General features: G+C 41.5%; 1 protein-coding gene and 1 long non-coding RNA gene across 2 annotated transcripts in view; both read left to right on the top strand.

The window, feature by feature from the left end:
- The first annotated feature begins 531 nt into the window (after positions 1 to 531).
- The window catches only part of tsc22d3 (TSC22 domain family, member 3), a 42617-nt gene continuing 21572 nt past the window's right edge, over positions 532 to 21576 (top strand). Inside the window, exon 1 of the mRNA XM_039618926.1 lies at positions 532 to 1341. Within this exon, the coding sequence (XP_039474860.1) occupies positions 1001 to 1341 (341 nt within the window). The 5' untranslated portion in view covers positions 532 to 1000. The remainder of the gene's footprint in view (positions 1342 to 21576) is intronic.
- Positions 17065 to 17943, top strand: LOC120442396. Its single transcript, XR_005614714.1, has 3 exons — positions 17065 to 17100; positions 17182 to 17262; positions 17752 to 17943. It is a non-coding gene; the product is annotated as an uncharacterized LOC120442396 (long non-coding RNA).

The following is a 21576-nucleotide window of genomic DNA, read 5'->3' as shown; positions in this document are numbered from 1 at the left end:
TTACTGAGTAATTGCAGTTTCTAATTTTTGCACAGTCTTTATTTGGGCCTTATTTTTGTGTGTTCTCCAGGAAGTCCTGAAAAGAGTGGTATTGCTTGAGAAACCTAATTTAACAGAGACTTGTATAGTGGATAAAAGCAAATAAACACAACACAATCAATGACGCATGTATAACACAGTTTTAGCAAGTCAATGTCAATGTCTTCTCACATGTTATCATTGCTCTGTGTGTCTTCCTGCAGCCTCTCTCACTCAGCCACTCCTTCGGCTGTCATAATGGCAGGGTGGAGCCGGTGAAACTGCACATGTCTCAAGCATGCTCTGCGGTGTCACCCCTCTCTGTTTCCCGGTGCACGCATGACTAAACTGAACGAGAAAAGAGGAGGGCCCAGTAAATCACCAGCACTGCTTTTTACCAATCACAGGCTTTTCCCCACCCTGTTTGCCTTCATCGCTCCCTCCCTTCCTCCATGCTCCCTCCCTTCCTTTTTACTCCCTCCCTCTGTCTCTAAGCACGCCAACCACAGAAAAAAAAAAGTCCAGAGAAAAAAGTGATAAGCAGCTTCTGGGTTTTGCTTTCAAGCGGACTCCTGCTGAACTGGTGTGAGTGAGTGTGTATGTGTGTGTGGTGCGTTCACTCTTTTTCCTGCCACAGTAGCAACACATTGCAGCAGCGTCGGCCCCGAACAAAAGGCTAAATGCAGCAGAGCCACAGGAGGGGAACCCAGAGATAGAAGCAGGCAGAGTGGCCCAGCGTGAGTGCACTTCTCAGGGAGCAGCTCAACCTGCCATTTAGCCCTCCTGGCCCCGCAGTGGAGACAGGACGGTACACTAGACTGGCCCAGGCTACCTGCCAGTGTCTCTGTCAGAGCTAAGGAACACACCCCTGTTGTGTCTTTCACTTTGTCTACTATTTATAAAGCTCAGTGTCTGTCATTTTCTGCTGAAATTTCTGCACCTGCCCTGGGCGACTTTCCTCTTCATCCAGCTGCACTCCAAGATGTCAGATGACGACTGCCTCTCGCCCATCGGCCTGGACTGTTGCAGTTGCTGTCTGGACCTGGCCAATGGCTGTGATGAATCCCTATCCAGCAGCCCAGCTCAGGGCCTTGGTACTACAGGAGGCCTGCCAGCAAGCCCCACAAGCCCCACTGTAAATCACTTCCGCCAGCTCCGCAACCAGCTGATGTACCAGAACCTGAACACGGACAAGCTGAACAACATCATGAGACAGGACTCCCTGGAGTCGGTCGTGAGAGACCCCTGTTTCCTGCTCAATGAGGGGATCTGCAACAGCAACATTGACCAGACCATGCTGTCTATATTGCTCTTCTTTCACAGGTAAGCTTGGCTATCAGACAGGTACATTCTTATCTGGTTAGTTCAAAGAGCTTTCCTTTGAACTTAAGAATATTTTCATTTCTTTACCTCACTTAAGGCGCGTTCAATACAAAGTCGAGATTTCACCTATTGATCTGCATATTAAATCAAGTGAATCAAATCAAACACATTTAGATTAATTAAACGAGGTGGTAAATGTAGCGTAATGTTTGCAGTAATAGATTACTTACTGGAATGGGTGTATTTAAATGACATAACTGGGACAATAATATGTGCACGTCCTGTTCAGCTTTAACACTGTGATGTTAAGATTTGAGGACAATTACTATTTATACGACATAACTCTTATAAAGAAGTCTTTCAAGATTCATCACGATGAAAAAAAGCTTTCAACTTCAAAACAACTCAATACTGTGTGGAGGGGGAAAAAAGCCAGAGAAAAAAGGTAAACAAAATGTAATCTAAAAAGAATGCCTCGCAAATACACAAGGTTATTCTAAAACAGCAGTTTGTTGTCATATTGATTCAATTAAAATGATCTTTTATTGCTAGAGGTCAATTAAAACTGGCCTGGCTCCTACACTGTCTCTGCCAAATAGTGTTTATAAAACAGCGTTTGGCAGCTCACGCCGCACTGTTTGCGAGGAAGAGAATGTCCTGCTACAATGTTGCTGCCAGTTGGATGGTTTGTTTGGCAGCTACTGTCAAATGACTTCAGCCTCAAATTAACAGCTACCATCTTTCCAGTTAGCTACAGTTTTACTGTTGCGGAAATACTGAACCTGAGCCAGCCATATGCGATTAAATACGGTGTATCTGGGTGTCTGATACATAAAATGTGTAGATCTATGGGGATTACCAGTGAATGCTAAGAGAATATGAACGTGTTATCAGTGGAAGAGCCACCATTGAATGCCAGCTATTACTGCTGTCCTTCGTGTGAGCAAGTTATGTGAGCTATGCGTTTCTGGTGTATATGTCAGAGACACACCGGTGCACAGATGGAATCTTGATAAAGGTTGGCCTTTGTTTCCACTTGTGCGAGTTCCTGTACTTTCTTGAAGTCACTCTTGCAGACTTTTACTTTTTAAAAATTTCCGAAAATGTTTTCTTGTTTTTTTAACCATAATTATATTTAAAAAAAAAACCCAAAACAAACAAGTTCCATTAAAACTGGAATTTTTGCGATTTGATAGAAGAAAAGAAAACAGAAAATGCTGCAGCTTCAACTTTCAAACTAAATACGTGAGGCAACACTTTAAATGAAAATAAACCCACTGGTTTCATTTAAGTTTAAATGAATAGGAAACACAAAAACTGGCATTTTGACTATATATGTAATATGGCTGTCCTAATTAAGGTTGGCTGGAGTGAACACATTCAAGGTAATTATTGTTACGTATGCGATTACTTGTAGGTTTTATCTTATCAATAATGTGTTCTGGCCAAGAAGCATTATCAGTACTTTATCAAATGTATCCAGAAGCTGGACTGGCACAAAGTATCAAAATAAGCCTGTCCTTTTTTTCTTTCCCGTATGCTGGAAGGCAGTTCTTGTCCGGTGATGATTACAGTACAGACTGGGAGTTCAAAACAAGTTAAAGCATTCACTGTACACTGCAGCTGATGGGGCTGATAACAGTGACGATTAGACATTTACAAGAAATATACAGATTTTGTAGTTGTTGGCTCTAAAAAAATATAAACGGTAAGGCTGTGTCATGTAATATGAAGTGATTATGCAGTACAGCAGAAAAGTCTTGAGTCACCCTCATTTCTTTGTATCTTGCTTCCAAGGAGCCAGGCTTTGTTGTAATATTTTTAAAGTGGTCTTGGGTAACAGTTCTCGAGGCTTTCTGAAGGCGTTTCAAAACGTTTCTCTGGAAATTGTCTACTTTTTCGCTTATTTTCAGTAAAGTCCTTAAACATGGTCATTTTAAGCAATTTTTTTCCCCATTTTGTTTGTTAAACCACTTAACGCGAATCATGACCTATGAATCATTCGGGCATAAAAAAGGGATCTCAAGGGATGAATCAGTGTTGTGTCTGCATATAACAGACAACTTAGAAAAGGAACTATTTTTAAAATGTATCTTTAGGCACTTCGTTACTGTCAGCCTGTTGCAAGAACAGACAATTTGTGCCCTTTTTTTAAACTGATGAAAAATACTGACAATTACACAAGCATGAAATGTTATTTTTGCACAAACGGAAGCATTGGTTGAAAACTTCTCAACAATTATTGAAGCTGTATGGGATCATCTTTACAGAGAACAGAAAAGTCAACATTCAAAGAAGAGCTTTGGGCCTTTAAAAGTATTCCTGAATACTACTTAAAGAAATTGAAGAATAAAAGTAGTCACACCAAATATTCAAGTTTGTTAGAATTGTGCAAACTGTTTCTGCCTTATGCACTGAACTAGCTTTGGATCAAATATAAACTATTTTGCAAATGTCCACTAGGTCCACTTTTTTTTAAAAATGACCACTGTGTAAATGCTTATTAATTCTAACACCTTTTAGGAGACACTGCTCCTGGTCTCTTTCTGTGGGCCTTCTTTATTTATGAGAGCGAGGGTGTGCCATTATGATAGATGGAGACACACTGGTTTAAAGAGTACAGCCACACATGATGGCATTTCTAAAGAAGTGTGTGTTTGTTCTATATTATACTTTCAACATTGCTCTAGAATACACTGATAGGTCAGATGAATTATGATTTGAAGCATTCATTGTTTAAGTTATCACACCTGGAATAATGCCTGCTGGCAGAGGTTTCCTAAAGGTGTTACACAAGAGTTTTTTTCTGGCTTTGTGTGACGGACTGATACAAAAAGTAACACTTTCACAGTTATACAACTCATTAGAATAATCATAGGAATGAAACATGAGTGCTGTTATTTATATAGCATTGCAGTACTGAAATCTGTTTAGTTGTCTACACTTCAGATAAAGATCAAAGATTTCTTTTAAGAGGAGATGACTGAATTACAGGCAGCACTGACTTTCCCTGGTGTGGGGTAAATGTAAGTGCCAATCGTTTTTGACATGTTTTGGCTGTGAGGCAAACTGTTCACCTGTGCCATTTGCCAGAACGACCATATGTCTGTCTGTGCCAGCTGAACTGTTTGTCTGACAGCACTCTTTGGCCTGAACACTTTGTTCCCGAACCCTTCCCTTCTCAAGAGAGAACCACAGACATGGATCATGTGGCTTTCATAGACTTCCTCGCAGGATTAACACAGTGATTTCAAACCTTTGCAGGTTTTTTCATGCGCAAAAGGAAAGGAGCAGTGATTCATTCGTACATGTACTTGCTGAGCTGAGGTTTGCAGAAGTTCATGCATTTTTCAAGTATTCGCTTTGGGAAGGACTGGTGTCTGATTAAAGCCTGGCTCGAGTTTAGACGGTGACCTCACACTGGGTGGTCATTCTGCCCAGCAGCTATCATTCTCATTTGTCACTTGTTAACAGAATAAAATGTTCAGCATGGCCCGTGGAAGCACGACAGGGCATCTCTTGGAGGCGACAGAAGACGTGTTATGTAAATGATTCAAGGGTTACGGAAATGTCCCGAGAGGAGAATTTTAAGTCACAAGTCTCATTTGGTGTTTGAGAAAGAGCCAGAAAGCCCCAAGGGGGGGCGGGGTGGATCTGTGATATCCACCGGATAAAATGAGAGGAAATGTGCTGATTTATTTTAAGGCTTAGTGGGCTACAGTTGGCTGGAACGAGACAGGCACTGTCGCACACCTTCAGCACTGCCAGTCAGTCAGTATTTAGCAGCTATTAAAAACCACTTGCCAGGGTGAAGGGGGGTGAAGAGCCTGCAGTGATGATACAAACGTTTATCGTAGGACATCAGGTCTGTGACTAGTCAGCTGTTAAGCCGTCAAAACAAGAGGGGGAGGTGAAAAGGGAAAAAAAATGGCAGCACAAAAGACTCACAGAGTGTCAGATAGTTGATTGTGGCCAAAGTACGGGGCTGAAGGAGAGGCAAGATTTGAAGACAGACTATGAAATTTTTTATTAGGTAGAGCAAGGTTAGGCTGACTTTCTCAAACCTTTTAGCTTTAAGGAGCAAAAACTTCTTGGAAACAAGGAGGTGCCCGATTGTGTAGGGATGGGACATTCTTCATCTTCTTGTTCAGGTCTGTTGACTGAAAAAAAGAGAAGACTTTTCCAGTCTGGTTGGAAAACACTGTGATTGCTTTGTCAGGCTGAAATGACCATCAGTCTTTATGACAGGATTGTAGGTGAGGTTCACAGATTTTGTGCTTGTACATAAAAAGGTAGGAAGATAAGATTGTGACCTCTGTCTGAGTTTGACTCTCTGTTCTTGTCTATTTATCCTTCAGACATTCTGTTGCCCTGAATACTTAGAGCTTGTTATAAGTTTCTGACTTTGGCCTAAGATGACCACTGGCAGTCGGCTTAAGTCCAGTTGACTGCTGAACCTAACCTAGCCCTCCTACAATGTGGAGTGGAGACGGGATCCAGCTGTGTCAGACACCCTGCTGATCATGAAAGCTCCAGTCTGTGATTCACATACAAACCACAAAGTAGCTTTGCTACAAGAACTTTTTTCTTTTTGATTTAAGGCCTATTTTTACTTCTAAGATTTAATAACCTCAAAACCAAGGCATGCCTGGAGAGGCTTCTGCAGCCAAATAAAGGGTCCCATCACAGTCTGGAAAATTGCTGTTTTTCTACACAACACTGGATCGATTCTTATACATTTCAGCAGAATATGAAGATACATTTTCATTCATTTTAACTCCAAAACTGGATTTCTTCTCAGTGGTTGTAGAGCAGGATGCTCCGTTGCTTGTTTAGTCTTGCAAGGAAAACAATATGCACTGTGACCATGCTCTGTTTTTATTGTGCTTCTTTAAAGACATGATTGAAATGTGATGTTTATGTCAGATGCATGACATACACATACATGACACAATAACTGTGTTACAACAACATAAGGAGGTGGGACATAAGCAACATAAGGAGGCGGGACATAAGCAACATAAGGAGGTGGGAAAAGAGGATGAGGTGCTGAATGACATTTAATTAAACATCAAGACAAGTCAAATTATTTAATAAATTTTCATCTGCAGGCTTTACAATAAAAAGGTACCTTCTTATTGCAAAGCCTGTGTGTTTACATTTATTCTGCAGATAATATTGTGGTGATGTAGAACCACAGAGCTGAGTTAGCAATGTTGAGGATGTAGAATGAGGTAAAGAAAAAAAGTGTTTCTTCTCTTTTCTCTGTGGTGGTGTAGATAGTGCCATTTACCAGTTCACCATTATATTGGGGAAATTTTGAACCTAGAACACATGTTTGTCTTATAAACAGTTACAAGCTGTAACAGGCCTCGTGATCAGAGTGAAACAAGCTGCTGTAACAGTATTTAAAATCTAATTCTACATTTCTTTCACTGCTACAGAGAAATTCCATGAAGGTATAATAGACAGATAGATATAGTGTATGAATTGCTGGAGATAACTGTCCCTGTATTGCCCACATTAAAGATTTTCTAATTACAGAAATTCTAATGAAATTTAAAAAATTTTTTTGCAACAAACCAAAAGTCTCACAAATCACCAATCAAATCTCGAACAAATGCAGGGTGCAGAAGTGATGGCAGGGAGAGCTAAAGGAAGAGAAAGAGTCTGAAGTAGGTTGTCAGACAGGCATCTGGGACTAAGACAAAACATGGTTAGCTAAGAATAGCAGTGCTGTTGACATTTAGTGGATATAAGATATAGGCAGAGTGCAGCTGTCGTAGGAGAGGTAACACTGTTTTTCTATAGCTACAGGAAGTTATTAATAATTGAACAAAATAAAGGGAAATTAAAAAAAACATCTTTGTTTTACTATCGTTTTATGGGTTTCCTGTATAACGTAGACTTTGACCACTCATGTCTTGGAAGCAAATAAGCAATTCTGGGAACATAAGATAGAGACACAGTATTGGATACCAGCAGATTTTCTCATACACATTGGAAAAATGTTTTAACCTGTGATTTCTTTATTGATGGACCAGGTTAGAGAGAAATGGACAATAATGACTTTTTAATGGACCTCTCAACTTACTACCTTACTGTGTTGTTAGGCTGCCTTGGGTGCTCTGCCAGAGAAGGTCTGGAACCATCACTGAGTGGTTTGTTTGCAAGTGTGTGTGCGTGTGTCTGCCCATATAAAATAAATGACAATGCTCTATTAAAAATGATAATCAAGTTGCTAATCCTTGTGAAAACTGCACACAGTGAAGTATGCATGCAACTCCCAGAATAGGCAGACAAACACACATAAACGCGTGCAATAAATTCCATCACTGCCAACACTTTCAGCAGAGAGAGATCAGTGTTTGTTAACTCAGAAATCCACAGACACACCCTGCACCACAGGTTGATGCAACCTCTGCTGCGCGGGCCTTTCTTTACCAACACTGCTGTGGTTTCATCTTCAGTTGTCCTTAGCAACAATACAAACATAGGATGTGTATCAGATGTTTATTATGATATCTTTCTGTTCATTGAGTTTTGCTTGCTGCAAAAGTCTCTCTTAATGCAAAGAACCTGGAGACTGATATTGGAATAAATAAAAAGCGTTTCGTTTTTGTGTGAATAAATATGCTTCCTGTCAGTGAGTGAGTCTGAAGACTTTTCAACATTTGGCAAACAGGTGTCCTGAGGCTGCTGTCTAACTGATTGCTTCAGATTTTCCACAGAACTGAGACACAAGGCACTCTAACAGCACAAACACACGCACACATAAGCACCCTGGCAATGGAGGGCGCAAAGGTGACCCATAGCATTATCCACGTGCAGACTGCAGGACACTAAGATGACCCATAGCATTATGCTGCTGGGTGACACATCACCACAGCAAAATCCAGCTAAGCTTCTTTGTCCTGTGTGTCACAGAGTGTAGATACAGCATGTACCAGATATTGGATTAGAAATCTATAAGTAACACATACTGTCATCTGAGTCAGATCAGATCAAGATCAGTGACTGAAAGATAGTCTAAAAAGGAATTATGTCTATTAATTTTAGAAATCAACTATACTGGGCAAGTTTCAAGTCTGTGTCAGGCTCTGAGCATTCTGATGTAACACAAATGAAAAGAATGAAAAAGCAATTTTAAAATGACAGCACAAGCTTCATTAGTTATGAAATGCCTGTCAGTGATGTAAACTGTAACCAGATGTGATTTACTGTGTAAAACCACTGGAATTGTTCTTTGACTTGCTTAGATCATGATCACAATGATGCTGCAGTTATAAATCACCAACTATCCAATATCCAAGGACCAAATATACAGACAGTGTTTTGTTTTCATTAAAAAAAATATGTGTAATAAATGCCAGGAAGCTTAGCATCGCCACATTAATATGGTTTAAAAACATATTCCTAGGTATTTTAGGGAAGACAGAGAAGAACCACAGGAATCGCTGTCCTTTCATAGTGACTAATAACAGGAAGAATTTAAAAACAGTACCACCCACCCATTAAAGTTGTTTCTTCAGTCATTCTTGAGTTTGTGCAGCTGTCTTTGTTGATGCCTGTTTTATTTGATGCGTCTCTTCCCTATTTATTCTTGTTTATTCCCTCTGTCATATTCTTCATTCTTTCATTCCTCATCTTAGTTATTCCAGATAGCAGTTATAGGAATTACATAAGTGTGCCGGAAGATGGGCGGGGGGTGTGCGGAGTGACCATGGCTTGCGCTCCGTGCCTTATCTGTTTGGACCATGACTATGGCGCCTAATTAGATAATAAGGAAGCCTGTCAACACTTGCCATCACACACTCACCCACACACACACAGCTCTGCACTTAAGTGTGAGTCACAGTATCGCAGGCAGTCAATATAATAATTATACAATTTAAGTAGACATTAAACTGTAATATAGCCCGTATAATGCTTGATAGCCAGGGTGCACTGTGATTCAAAAACATCTTGTTGTACAGCAAGTTAGTAAAGGAACAGAATGTAGATAGAGGGAAGCTGAAATGAAGGCGTTGGTAGAGTTGTGCTCTCCACATCACTCAGGCTGAGCGAAACAAGCTGCTGGCTGGGGGGGTGGTAAAATTTTCATTCTGCCCTATTTTCATTAGCATGGGAATCCCAGTCTCTTTCTAATCTCTGCATGAAAAGTGAGACTGTGGGAACCCACCCTGCTGCTGAGGGCCAAGTTTAAGTTTGAAAGAAAGATCAGTAGAAACAAATAGTTTGTCTGAAATTCAAGAGGTATTGTATGTATGTTTGTGTTTGTGTGTGTGTGTAAAAGCCAAAAGAACATCCTTATGTATCTAAACTGTATCCAAACTGAAAAAAAAAGGCCTTTGTAAGTTCTCGGGAATTTTCACATTTTTCACATTTGTTCTGAAGTAGTTAAAAGGGCTGGAGTACGCTGGCTTTAATTTAGATTAATTCAAATGTTAAATCGACTGGTTTCTCCATGCATAGCTGTTCCATAATCTTACATGTTTGTATCTCACACTGACGCAATGTGGGATACAACAACAGTTGGCTACACAATGCAGCCCAACAGTGCTTTTGTGGAGTGGGTCTGAGCCAGGTTTATCACTGTCTTATCTTATTTTCTCTGGGTACTGTTCACATGCAGGTTGAGCACATGATGTACCCTGACTGCTTTCACACACACACACACACACACACACACACACACACACACACACACACACACACACACACACACACACACACACACACACACACACACACACACACACACACACACACACACACACACACACAGATACATATAGTCACAATTGCACAGAAAAAAGACTGAAAAGCAGTAAAATTAAGAATCACCTAAGATCTCACCTTTTCTGACCTTGAAGGAAACACAACTGTGTACAGCCTAACAAAAACACACATGCACACCCCTACACACACACTTACACAAACCTTTTAAAATGTCTTTAAGCCTGCAAGGCATGGAGGTAGCATCAAACAAAGTTAAACAAGGGTGTTGCCACATCCCAATGCTGAGAACTGCTCTTAAAGACTCTAGGAAAACAGTTTCTTCTCTGAACCTCAGCAGGTCGTAAAGCCCTTCCTTCCAGGACGCAGGAAAGGTTACAGCACAAGGACCAATCACATGTTCTATTTTTGAAGTAACTGGACATTGGGAGTTTGGCAACAGACGGTGTTTTCCTTTACTGACTGCACTTTGGTGCTCTCTAGTAAACATTTTTGAGTACTCGGGGTGGAGGTGTAATTTAAAATCCCTGCATTTTCCCAACATTTCTCCCCCTGTCATGCAAATGGAAAAACAGCAGTGTCTGTGTTATGAAGAAGCATGAAAGAAACTAATTTTGGTCAAAGAACTTACAGCAAACTGTTATGCAACACAAGATTGAGAAATTATTATGTTGTTTTGCACATTAAACAGTTATTTAATTGAATATATGTGTGAAATAGGTTTATATGAGCATCTCCAACATCTGCTACCCATCACACCTAAGTGGTGCTTTAACATTTAGTTTAATTAATGCTTTATAAAGTATTTCCCTCATTTTGAGCACATCACCACAACGACTTTCACCTTATATGTTGGAGCTCATGTCTTACTGTAATTGCATCATTAATTTGAGTCCTGGGCAGCATGGTGGTTAGCACATCACCTCACACCAAGAAGGTCCTGGGTTTGATTACACTGGCTGGCTGGGGCCCTCCCTGTGTCTGTTTGGGTACTCTCCAGGTACTCTGGCTTTCTCCCACAGTCCAAACACATCCACATTAAGTTAACCGGTAACTCCAAATTGGCTGTAGGTGTGTGAGTGGTTGGCTGTCTCTCTGTGTTAGCTGATACAAGCGCCAGTCCTCCATGACCCTGAATTTGATAAGGAGAAGAAAATAGAAAAATGGAAATTGAGTCTTTGCATGGCAATGAGATGATAACAAAAAATCCCAGGACACTTCATATAGCTGTCTGCAGCTATCAAGATAGAAACTGAATGGAGAACATGGTGGGCAACATGCACCTGATGTAGTGCAATGCATTTGCTTCAAATAACATTCAAGTAAAATCTTATTCTATAAATGAACCAGAAACAAAAACATACAGTGAATAAAATTAAATTTAATGTAACTGAAACTGATTAAAATTTAAAGCATATATTCTTTAAAAAATGCTAGTGAATTTACATAAACCATCAACTCTGACTGTAATATAGTGAATATGTTTCCTGTTTGTAACTGGTGCCTCCAAATTCCCAAAGACTCTTTGACTTCAGGGCTTTGTACATAAGTGAACACGGGCTTTGTGAAAAAGGAAAATCGAGTGGGCACAAGAAACAAGGAAGCCTGAAGTGAAAAATAGAATTAACCAAACTGGCAAAGAAAAATGATGCAGTGGAAACTTTGTAAAGTGCCATTTTTTTTCCTGTGGTGACAGCACACAGTGACTCACAGCCTATGACAAAACAAAGCTGATGAAGTACAACCCAGCCGTGGCTTTTGAAATCTAGTCACTTCTCACTATAACTTTGACTGGGAAAAAAAGAGAGTTATGCTGCACTGAGGATTAGTTTGGGCCTTCTGATAGACAACATTGGTGGAATAAAAAGAAAAAAAGGTGGACCTGTTCTGCCAAGCACTTTTTCTCTCTCTCAATGTGCCTTGCTGGCAGTCAAGAGGCTGTGAGTGAGCAAGAAGAAAAATGAATATATGTGCCAAGTTTCAGTAAGTCTGTGATTGTTGCTGGCTGCTCCCCAGCAGAGGGAGAAAGAGAAGGAAGCGAGAGAGAGAGAGACTGAGAGTGAGTCTCAAATGAGCTACAGTAACAAGATGCATCCTGTCCAAGACCTCTTTTCTTTTTTCTTTGTGCCACGGTGTTTTAAATGAGGCAGTTGTAACATAAGAGCAGTTTGGACCGGTTGTATCTAACTTAGCCCTGTTCCTCCTTCCCCTGTCATATTACTGTGCCATCGCAAGGGGCATTTAGCACCAGTGACATTAAATGAACTCCTTCTGCATTCCTTCCAGTATGGAGTCATGGAGACCAGTGAGTCACAGACTCATCATTATGTTTGCATGCTGTGTTGTTTACACAATCTGGGATTAGGCTAAACAGCACATGTACATGTTTTCAGCGGTTTTCTGGAAAACATGTAGCTGTAGCTGTCTCGTAAGCAGAGCGATAGAACCCTGACTTAAGAAAAACAGTGTGGGACTGGAAGGAACGTTAATGAATGAAAGAGTTTGTCCTCTCTACCCTTTCTTCATCTGGCCCTTGCAATTATCTCTCACTTTCATGTGCTAGTGCACGCCACACACACTCAGATTCCATCCAGACTGCCATCCGTATCCCTGACGCAGGTTTTTCAGGGGCCTGCAGTGTGTACAAAGACTTATTTATTTCCATCCAGAATGCAAGGTGTCATGTTAGGGGAAGTGGAACCTGCACCGTACTCGGTGGAGAGAGAAATACTTAAGGTCACGACCTTACTTGTGAGCCTACGGTGTGGAAGTTGGTGAAGGTCAGGAGGTTTTCTTTTGTGAAAATCAATGTTCTTTGCTGTGAAAATGCTTGAGCCAAACAGGAAAACTGACAGTTTGCTCAATCTTCCTTCTCACGTGTCAAGTCACAGCTGTGTGTTAAGCAAAGCAAGTCTAAAAAGGTCTACAAGTCCAGTTGCATTTGCAGACGTGGATACCCAGAGGAAGTGTAAGCAGCAGCAGCAAAACCCTTGTCTAAACCTTAGCAGGCATCACTTACAACATGTATGCACTCATTAAGTGATGCATAGCATGAAATGCAGGGTTCCGAAATGGCACCGGGACTGTTGAGCAACTGTGCTCCAAAAAAGGCCCACAGACATCCCAGCAACCCTCTGATAACCTCTGATGAGGCTAAAGACTAAAGGCTCTTGTGTATCCTTTGTTGTATTTTCCAACTGACTGCATAGAATAAACATCAGCTGACATTAAAATGAAGAAAATCAGCCATTTCAACTGAGCGTGACTCAGTGGCCTGCCTCAATAATTGCTATATATATAATATATACTGCAGGAGTTGGTTAGAAATCATAGTGTCGTGTGTCTTTTTCCATCTCTCACTTCCACACGTTTGCTCAGTCTGACCTTCATGTTTTTATTGATCCATCATCCTTGGCTTGCTTAGCATAGTCTAGCATTTACTTTGCTGCTGGGTACTCACATGCCAGTTCATAGCAGGGACACCATATACATACAAGAAGCTCTTATAAGTCTTTCATTTTTCCGTTGGATGTTTTTTTAGAACTCCTGGTTTAAGTATACTTTTAAAAATAGCTGTTAAATGGAAGCTGTGAGATTTAGTGTGAGCATATTACTATAATACAGCAAATATATTGTGTTGCCTGCAAAGTGCGCCTACATGATTAGTAGTTGAGCTACCAAAACTGGCACAAAGGTCTCTTAGTCCCCTGGCATTTCTCATCTATATTATATATTATGATGCCATCATGTTGCCTAGCAATCACCTACCATTGAACTACAATTAACAATTTGTAGCATTCATGCACCTGCAGCACCTACAAAAATATAATTTTAATTTAATAACAGTACCTTTGCTATGCATAATATATTATGATGTCATCATGTTACCTAGCAAAGTAAGGCGCTGAACTGCAGACAGAAAAGACAGCAATGTCCTCAATTCATGTCAAGTACATATACAGCAAATGTACAGCAAACTGTTGTTCAAGCACTGTTTAAATCACTCTTCTTTGCACATCAAGCGATTATAAGCCAAGACCATGCCCCTGCATGTATCAGAATGCCCATGATCTATAACAGCCAACAAATTAGTTATCTCATCTTGTCACCACAGTACTTTTCCATGAACTGAAAGTTAAAGTTTAGTTTTTCTTAATCACTATACTTAGGTGGATCCCCTGAAAATTCAGCAATAAAAGAACAAACAACAGAGTGAAAATGTTGGCCAGCCCATGCATTTTCCATTAATTTGTCACAAGAATCATCAGTTTGTAATTGATCTATTTTTTCCGATTCTTTAGTAGTTTTAGTGAGTGGTTTTGCTGTACTTCCAGGGGTTTTTTGTTCGCGAACCAATGTGCTAGCCCTCTGAAGGGAAAGGATGTTATTGTATCTTGTATCACTGAGAAATTCAGAGAAACACCCTGATAAAACACAAAGTCCCTCAGTTATTCTTTGACAGCCAGCAAGGGGAGAACATATATATAATAAAAACAAGAACACAACTGAAAGAAAAGAAAGATACTTCCACCTATTCATATTCAAATGTGCTCTCTAGAAGGAGATATCAGATTCAGCTAAGGCAGTGCTTGTCTCTCGAGTGTTTTGTTTTTCTTGCAATATTAAGAGGCAATAATATCTAGGCCATCACACTGAAAAGAGCCTTAGTAAGCACCTCTCCCGGGGCATGTCTTTTATTTCCCTCTCAAGCTGGCATCTTAACAAGCATTTGCATTTCAGTGAAACAGTTGGGAACAAATCCATTGGTTCAAATTGGATGGTCAACAGGGAGCAAGCAATTTGAATTCCTCCCAAGTTCATCTTTTGGGAATCCTCGTTTTAAAATTTGTGTAATAAAATAGCAAACCCCAGTGCCACCACTGAATTGATTTTGCAGTTCACTTAATTATATATTTCTCCACACTCGTCCTTTCAGTGTGAAAGCAAACTCTTACCGGTATTCATGCCAATGGCTTAACATCTTAGTTTCATCACTTCTGTTTTCTTTTCACCGCTGCCACCGTTGAAGTCAGATTCATATTTTAAACAAGTCTCCACATTATCTGAGGCCGCAGTGGTATTAACTAGATGGAAAATGGCTCTAAAAAGTGTTAGCCTGGAGTGATGGGTTAAACAGTCCATGGCACCTGTTTTCACAGACACATTGAGACGTGCAGTAGGACAGATTAAAGACTTAGATTGTTCTTATCGTCTTGATCCCGTGATAAGAGGCTAACAAGTTTTGCAAATGTATGCACTGTTACTCCTGCACATCCTACTGAATCATCATTCGTACACGGCCATACAGGTCTCGTTTAGTATATCCACTTAATATTTGGCATCGACTATAATTTTGCACATTTAGAATTTAAGGTTTGAACAACTGAGTTAAAAGTTTGTTTTTTTATTTGCCTAGACGTCATTCCTTTGTCATTTTAACGCACTTACTCACGACATCTTTTCCAAACAAAACTAGTGCGCTCCTCTCAAGGTAACCCTGTTATTTGACAGTTTACCTAAAGAACTGGGAGTACAGCCAAAGCCTCCTATCAGAGGAAACACTGCCTAACAGCTGTGAAAGCCCTCTCCCTCTTTCGCCTCCTCTCTTCCTCATTTTTACATTTTCCTGTTTTGGTGTTTGGTAGCTTTGTGCTTTGCCTATAATAGAAAGCAAAGTCCTGTCCCCAGACGGCAGAGTGCAGACAAATAATAACTGGTGCACTGCGCTCTGATGAAAGGTGATACCCTGAGTTCTTGTCATCAGACTGGTTCCTGTGTCTGTTATGCATTTGTTTTGAGCTGAAAGGGTATAAAATATTAAAGCAGCAGAACATATTACAGCTAAGATTCTGTAGTTTCAGTTTGCTTTTTGAGCAAATACTGCAAATGTAAATCGATTCTTCAATTATATCTTTGATTTTTGAACTAAATTATGATATATGCTCATTCATGTATTTTTGTGTTTGATTTGGCGAGGGGGGGTTCTAGTCTAAAAAACATCTATAGTGTCCTTGAATCCTTTCACCCTTTCAGCAGATTTGCTTTATGTTTTTAGCAACAGCGTGAAAGGACATGACTGGGCGGCATCACTTGTGTGTTCACCTTTATTCAGGAACACAGGCCAGACATGGTACACTTGCAAAGTCAACACAAATATCTAAGCTCATTGAGCACAAGGCTGATGCTCTTTCACCCTAACCCCTCCCACTGTTTGTCCATATGCAGGTCACGCTTACATATACTGTATGTAATGCGCTGGTTTGTCCTCTCACAGCAACACCTGTGTCAAAAAAAGGTGACTGCGTACCAGACAACACGAATATGACTAGACAGGTCAGAGACGGGATAATTATCTCGAGACGGAGTCAGGGTTAGGCCGTCCCAAAGCATGCCAGTCAGATAGGATTTACTGCTCTGAGACTGTATGAAAGGACAGGAATAACAATAGCTGTTAGAGGAGGTGTGCAGTGCAGGCAGAGAGGAAGAAAAGAGGAGGAGCGAGACAGACACAAAGAGCCTAAAGACACAGACGGCAGGACAAAGGACTGTGCACAAGGTGGCAGACAAGACACAAAAATTACACTACTAAATTAATCACATTCTGACAAGTTGCTTTTATATGTATGTAGCCCAGATGGAAAAAACACATTTACACCAATGATAAAGAAAGAGAGTGTTTATTCTCTTTATTTGAACTGTCCACATCAACAGAACGTCATATTTCCTATGACCATTGAATGCACCTCTCAGTTCACCCCACGTGACGGCACCTAGCTCAGCGACCAATCAGAGCCTACGCAGGCCGCACTGACCCTGTCAGCCAGGAAGTGAGGTGAAGGTGCATGGTGCTCCCGGGTTTTTCTCATCTCAGCTAGAGGAGTGGAGGCATCTGCTACTGAAACTGAGAAATCCACGGACTAAAAGAGAGGAAAAACTAAGAATTGAGAGGAAGGAAAGCCAACATACTTACCTGCTGGATGTCCGAGTCGAGTAGCTGGATGAAGGAGAGAAGCAGCGTCGGTAAGACGAGCGTTATTCGAAGGAAAAACTTGTAGAGACTTACCGTCGTGATCACGCTAATGCTAGCTCGGTCTCTCACAGGCTAACTACTCACCTTTCATCCGGAGACCTGCTGCAGTTCCAACACCAGCGTGTGTTAGGCTTTTGTGAAACAGAGCAACGGTGAGCAACATGTTCTTAGCTGCTCTAAAGCTAATTGTTGTCAGTTCACTGTGAGTTTAAAGTAACATGGAGGGTAATTTTAGTGCATTTCTCTCTCACAAATAGGCCTTTAGTGTGGAGAAATTAAGCACACTGCTTTAATGCCTCTGAACTGAACTCACATGTGTATTTTATTGCTTATTTGCACATAGTTCTGAATTGTTATGGTGTATTGTATTTTGAATGTCAATGGTTACTTACCATAAGTATTGTTTAATTAATGTTTACATGCATAGAGAAATATTTGAGCAACTTAGATGTTTAGTTCTCATATTTGATATACTTGAAAATTGAATGTTGTACAACAGAACTGTGAGATTTGATAAGATTTAAGATGTTGATGCAATGAATATGAGGTTGATGCAATATTTTGATTTTACATTTTAACCTTAAACAATGCATCTGAAAGAAAGTCTGATTAGAATGTACATTTTATGACCTGGATTATAGGTCAGGTTTTTGGAGAGGACAGAAAAGTCTGAGGACCAGGACAAAATTCGGTCGTGATAGATGGCGAGCCAACCACTTTGAGGACGATCTACCCCAAAGAAGATACACACCCACACACTCATACATTTCAATTACACTCACAAGGACCTTTGAAGTTGGCTATTGCCAACTTAACTCTAAATTCTTAAAGGGCCCCAACAGTACTTTCATTTTCTTTAAGTGTGCACACTGTTTGTTTTGTTTTGTACTTTTTTTCCTGTACAGATTGGACACTGTTTTTTATATCTTGTAGCAATACAAGAGTGGCTACTCAAACGTTGACATTGTGTCCAGGTCATTATTGCTGCTCAATACTTTGGCTCCATACGAATTTGGCATCTTCTGATACTGGCTGGGGCCTCATTACGAGCCCAAGTAGTTATTGTGCTGTAATTCACCTTTATACCTTAAAGTTGGTTACAGAAGTGGCGAGCCAGCCAGGAGCCATTTGATTTGAGCATCAATATTGAGGCAATGATCAGTATGGATTTCATACAAAAGTCTGGTGTCAAAATACCTAATGCAGTTGTTGTCACTGGGATAACACGGGTATCTGAAAAAGATGAACAGGTTATTGACTTTTTGAAACAGTATGGTAAAATCGCAAGAGTCCTTTTTGTTGATGATTCACTGTCCGACTTCTACCAAAACCTGATCGTTGAATACTCTAGCAGTTCAGCCTTAGAAGGATTAGAACCTCAAACACCATACACATGCACAGCACAAGCTGACCCCAGCATTGTCTATGAAATTAAAACACTCAGTAGCATGTACACTACCAAGGTTGGGAGTAATGTTACAAAGACCTACTTAGCTGAACTCAAGGAACTAGCCAAGCTGAGTGGCAAAGACTACGGTGAGGTGCTGAAGGAGATGATGTGTCAGATTGGGGAGGATGTTGAAGCCATGCGACCTACCACTGAAGAACCTTCCCCCACGTATGCCGAGCCTGCTGTCGTATCTCCGCCCGCTCCTAAAGAGCAACAGTGTCACACCTCACATTCAGATGTCACTCCAATTGATATTGTTGCCACTGATCATGTTCCGCTCACTAATGGAAGGAGAGCAGCGTCCCTTTCAGTAAGTGACTTGAACCCACCTGACATTCAGAAGGTCGTGGTAGAGCATATCGTACGAAGGCAAGATGTTGTCCCACACATCCAGTCCCAGGTGAGACTCCGTTCCTTCTCCGGTAAGGTTCCCAGACCTAACAATGAAACTGATTATGACACGTGGCGCACACAGATTGAACTGCTCCAAAATGATCCCAGCATGTCCCCCCTGCAAATATCCAGAAAAATCCATGAGAGCCTGCTCCCACCAGCAGCTGATATAGTTAAGAGTTTACGGCCTGAGTCACCACCTGCGACTTATTTGCAGCTTCTAGATTCAGCCTTTGGCACTGTAGAAGATGGCGAGGAACTTTTCGCTCAATTCCTCAACACCCTTCAAGATCCAGGTGAGAAATCATCCACTTACCTTCACCGGCTACAGCTAGCATTAAACAGAGCCACGAAGAGGGGGGGAGTCGCATGTGAAGAAGTGGACAAACATCTCCTTAAACAGTTCTGCAGGGGATGTTGGGACAACGACCTAATCAGCACCCTGCAACTTGAACAAAGAAGAGCAGCCCACCCCAATTCTCAGACCTCTTGTTAATGATTCGCTCTGAGGAAGATCGACAGCAAGCAAAAACTAGTCGCATGAGAAAACACATTGGCACCACAAAGCAGAGAACTCAGTTACAGTTCCAGGGTGCACGTGTTTGTGAACCAGAGGAGAAACATGAGAGTAGCATCGCTGCTATTGAGGATCTGAGAAAGCAGGTAGCGAGTCTGCAAAGTCAATTAATTACATTCATGTCACAGAAAAAACCAAAATTTGCTAACAGCAAGGGATCTGCAGGAAGCCGCTGAGTAAGATGTCAAAGCCACATGATGTAGATGGACGTATGCAAAGACAGACTTCAAAGAGGCAAACAGGCCGACCCAAGCCCTGGTATTGTTTCAACTGCGGTGAAGATGGGCACATCGCTCCATGCTGTGTTGACCCTGCTAACCCTAACCTAGTGGCAGAGAAAAAGAAGCAGTTGGAGGCAAAACAGCGTCAGTGGGAAGCGCAAGATGGTTCAGACTCAGCTTTAAACGACTAACAGTTCCTGTTGTGGGACAAACAGGAGCTGAGGAGAGTCAACAACGTCCCTCAGACGTAAACAATGGCGACAAAATCACAGCTGAGGTTAACAAAGTAAGTAGCCCAGCAAAGAATGTCAAAGCACAAGCATGTTCTGGCTTAAAACATTCCGAGCAGAAACAATTTTTCCAACTCCCTAAACAGTTGATTGGCACCAAGAGTACAGCTCAAGTGACTGTGAGAGGTGAAGAAGTCAACTGCCTTCTTGACTCAGGTTCCCAAGTTACCACTGTTCCTGAGTCATTTTACAAGCAGCACCTTTCAGAGCAGAAGATCAAGCCACTACATGACCTCTTAGAAGTGGAAGGTGCTAATGGCCAGCTGGTGCCTTACTTTGGCTATATAGAAATGACCATAACTTTTCCAAAGGACTTTATAGGTGTTCCAGTAGATGTGAACACACTTGCTTTAATCGTCCCTGACACTTCACAATCCCTCATGCTCATAGGCACAAACACCCTAGATGTACTGTTCGACATTTACTCAGAGACTGACTTAGCCGATCGTCAATCCCTTCCACATGGCTACAAAGTAGTCTTCAAAATCATTGAGTTGAGACGAAAGCAGACAAGTGACAACCATCAGGGTGTAGTGAAGCTGCAAGGCAAGGTGCCTCAACTCATTCCAGCTGGTTCAACTGTAGTGGTGGAGGGAGTCGCCTTTGGCAGGGGCCTTCAGGATGAAAAATCAGTTATCGTTGAGTACCGTCATCGTCCCCTTGCCCGGTGGCCTGTTACTTAAAGCCGGTCTGGTTGACTTCCCCAGCGGTGGCCCCACAAGTTGCCAGTTGTTATAAGCAATGAGTCTGACCACGACATTGTCATCCCTGCCAAGTGCACTATTGCAGAGGTTAGTGCTTATCAGATCATCCTATTAAAGGAGCACAACAAGACCAAACAGTCAGAACCATCCCAGGGAACTCCAGAGACTCCGTCTTCCCAAGAGCCCACCATAACTTTCAATTTTGGTGACTCCCTGTTCCACTGGAATGGAAACAGCGCATCACTCAGCAGCTCAACAGCATGCCTGAGGTGTTTGCACAGCATGACCTGGATTTTGGCCGGACGGACCAGGTGCGACATCATATAAAACTTTCGGATGACACGCCTTTCAAACTACGTGCCCGGCCAATCCACCCACGGGACATTGAGGCCGTCCGGAGCACATTCAGGAACTCCTTGATGCAGGAGTTATCAGAGAGTCAGAGTCCCCATTTGCGTCACCCATAGTGGTTGTCCGGAAAAGAACGGCCAAGTCCGGTTGTGCATTGATTATAGGCGTCTAAATCTCCAGACTATAAAAGATGCGTACAGCCTTCCTAAGCTAGAGGACACGTTCTCAGCCCTCAATGGTTCTCAGTGGTTCTCTGTTCTTGATCTAAAATCAGGGTACTACCAGATCGAGGTCGAAGAAGCAGACAAACCGAAGACGGCCTTTGTGTGCCCTCTCGGCTTCTGGGAGTTCAACAGAATGCCTCAGGGTGTGTTAACGCCCCAGCACATTCAGAGGTTAATGGAGCGGTGCATGGGGATATGCATTTGAAGGATGCGTTGGTCTTTCTTGATGACGTGATAGTATTCTCCCGAACCCTTG

This window comes from Oreochromis aureus, linkage group 2 (assembly GCF_013358895.1).
Source record: "Oreochromis aureus strain Israel breed Guangdong linkage group 2, ZZ_aureus, whole genome shotgun sequence".
Taxonomy (NCBI): domain Eukaryota; kingdom Metazoa; phylum Chordata; class Actinopteri; order Cichliformes; family Cichlidae; genus Oreochromis; species Oreochromis aureus.
This window is presented reverse-complemented; position numbering and strand designations above follow the sequence as displayed.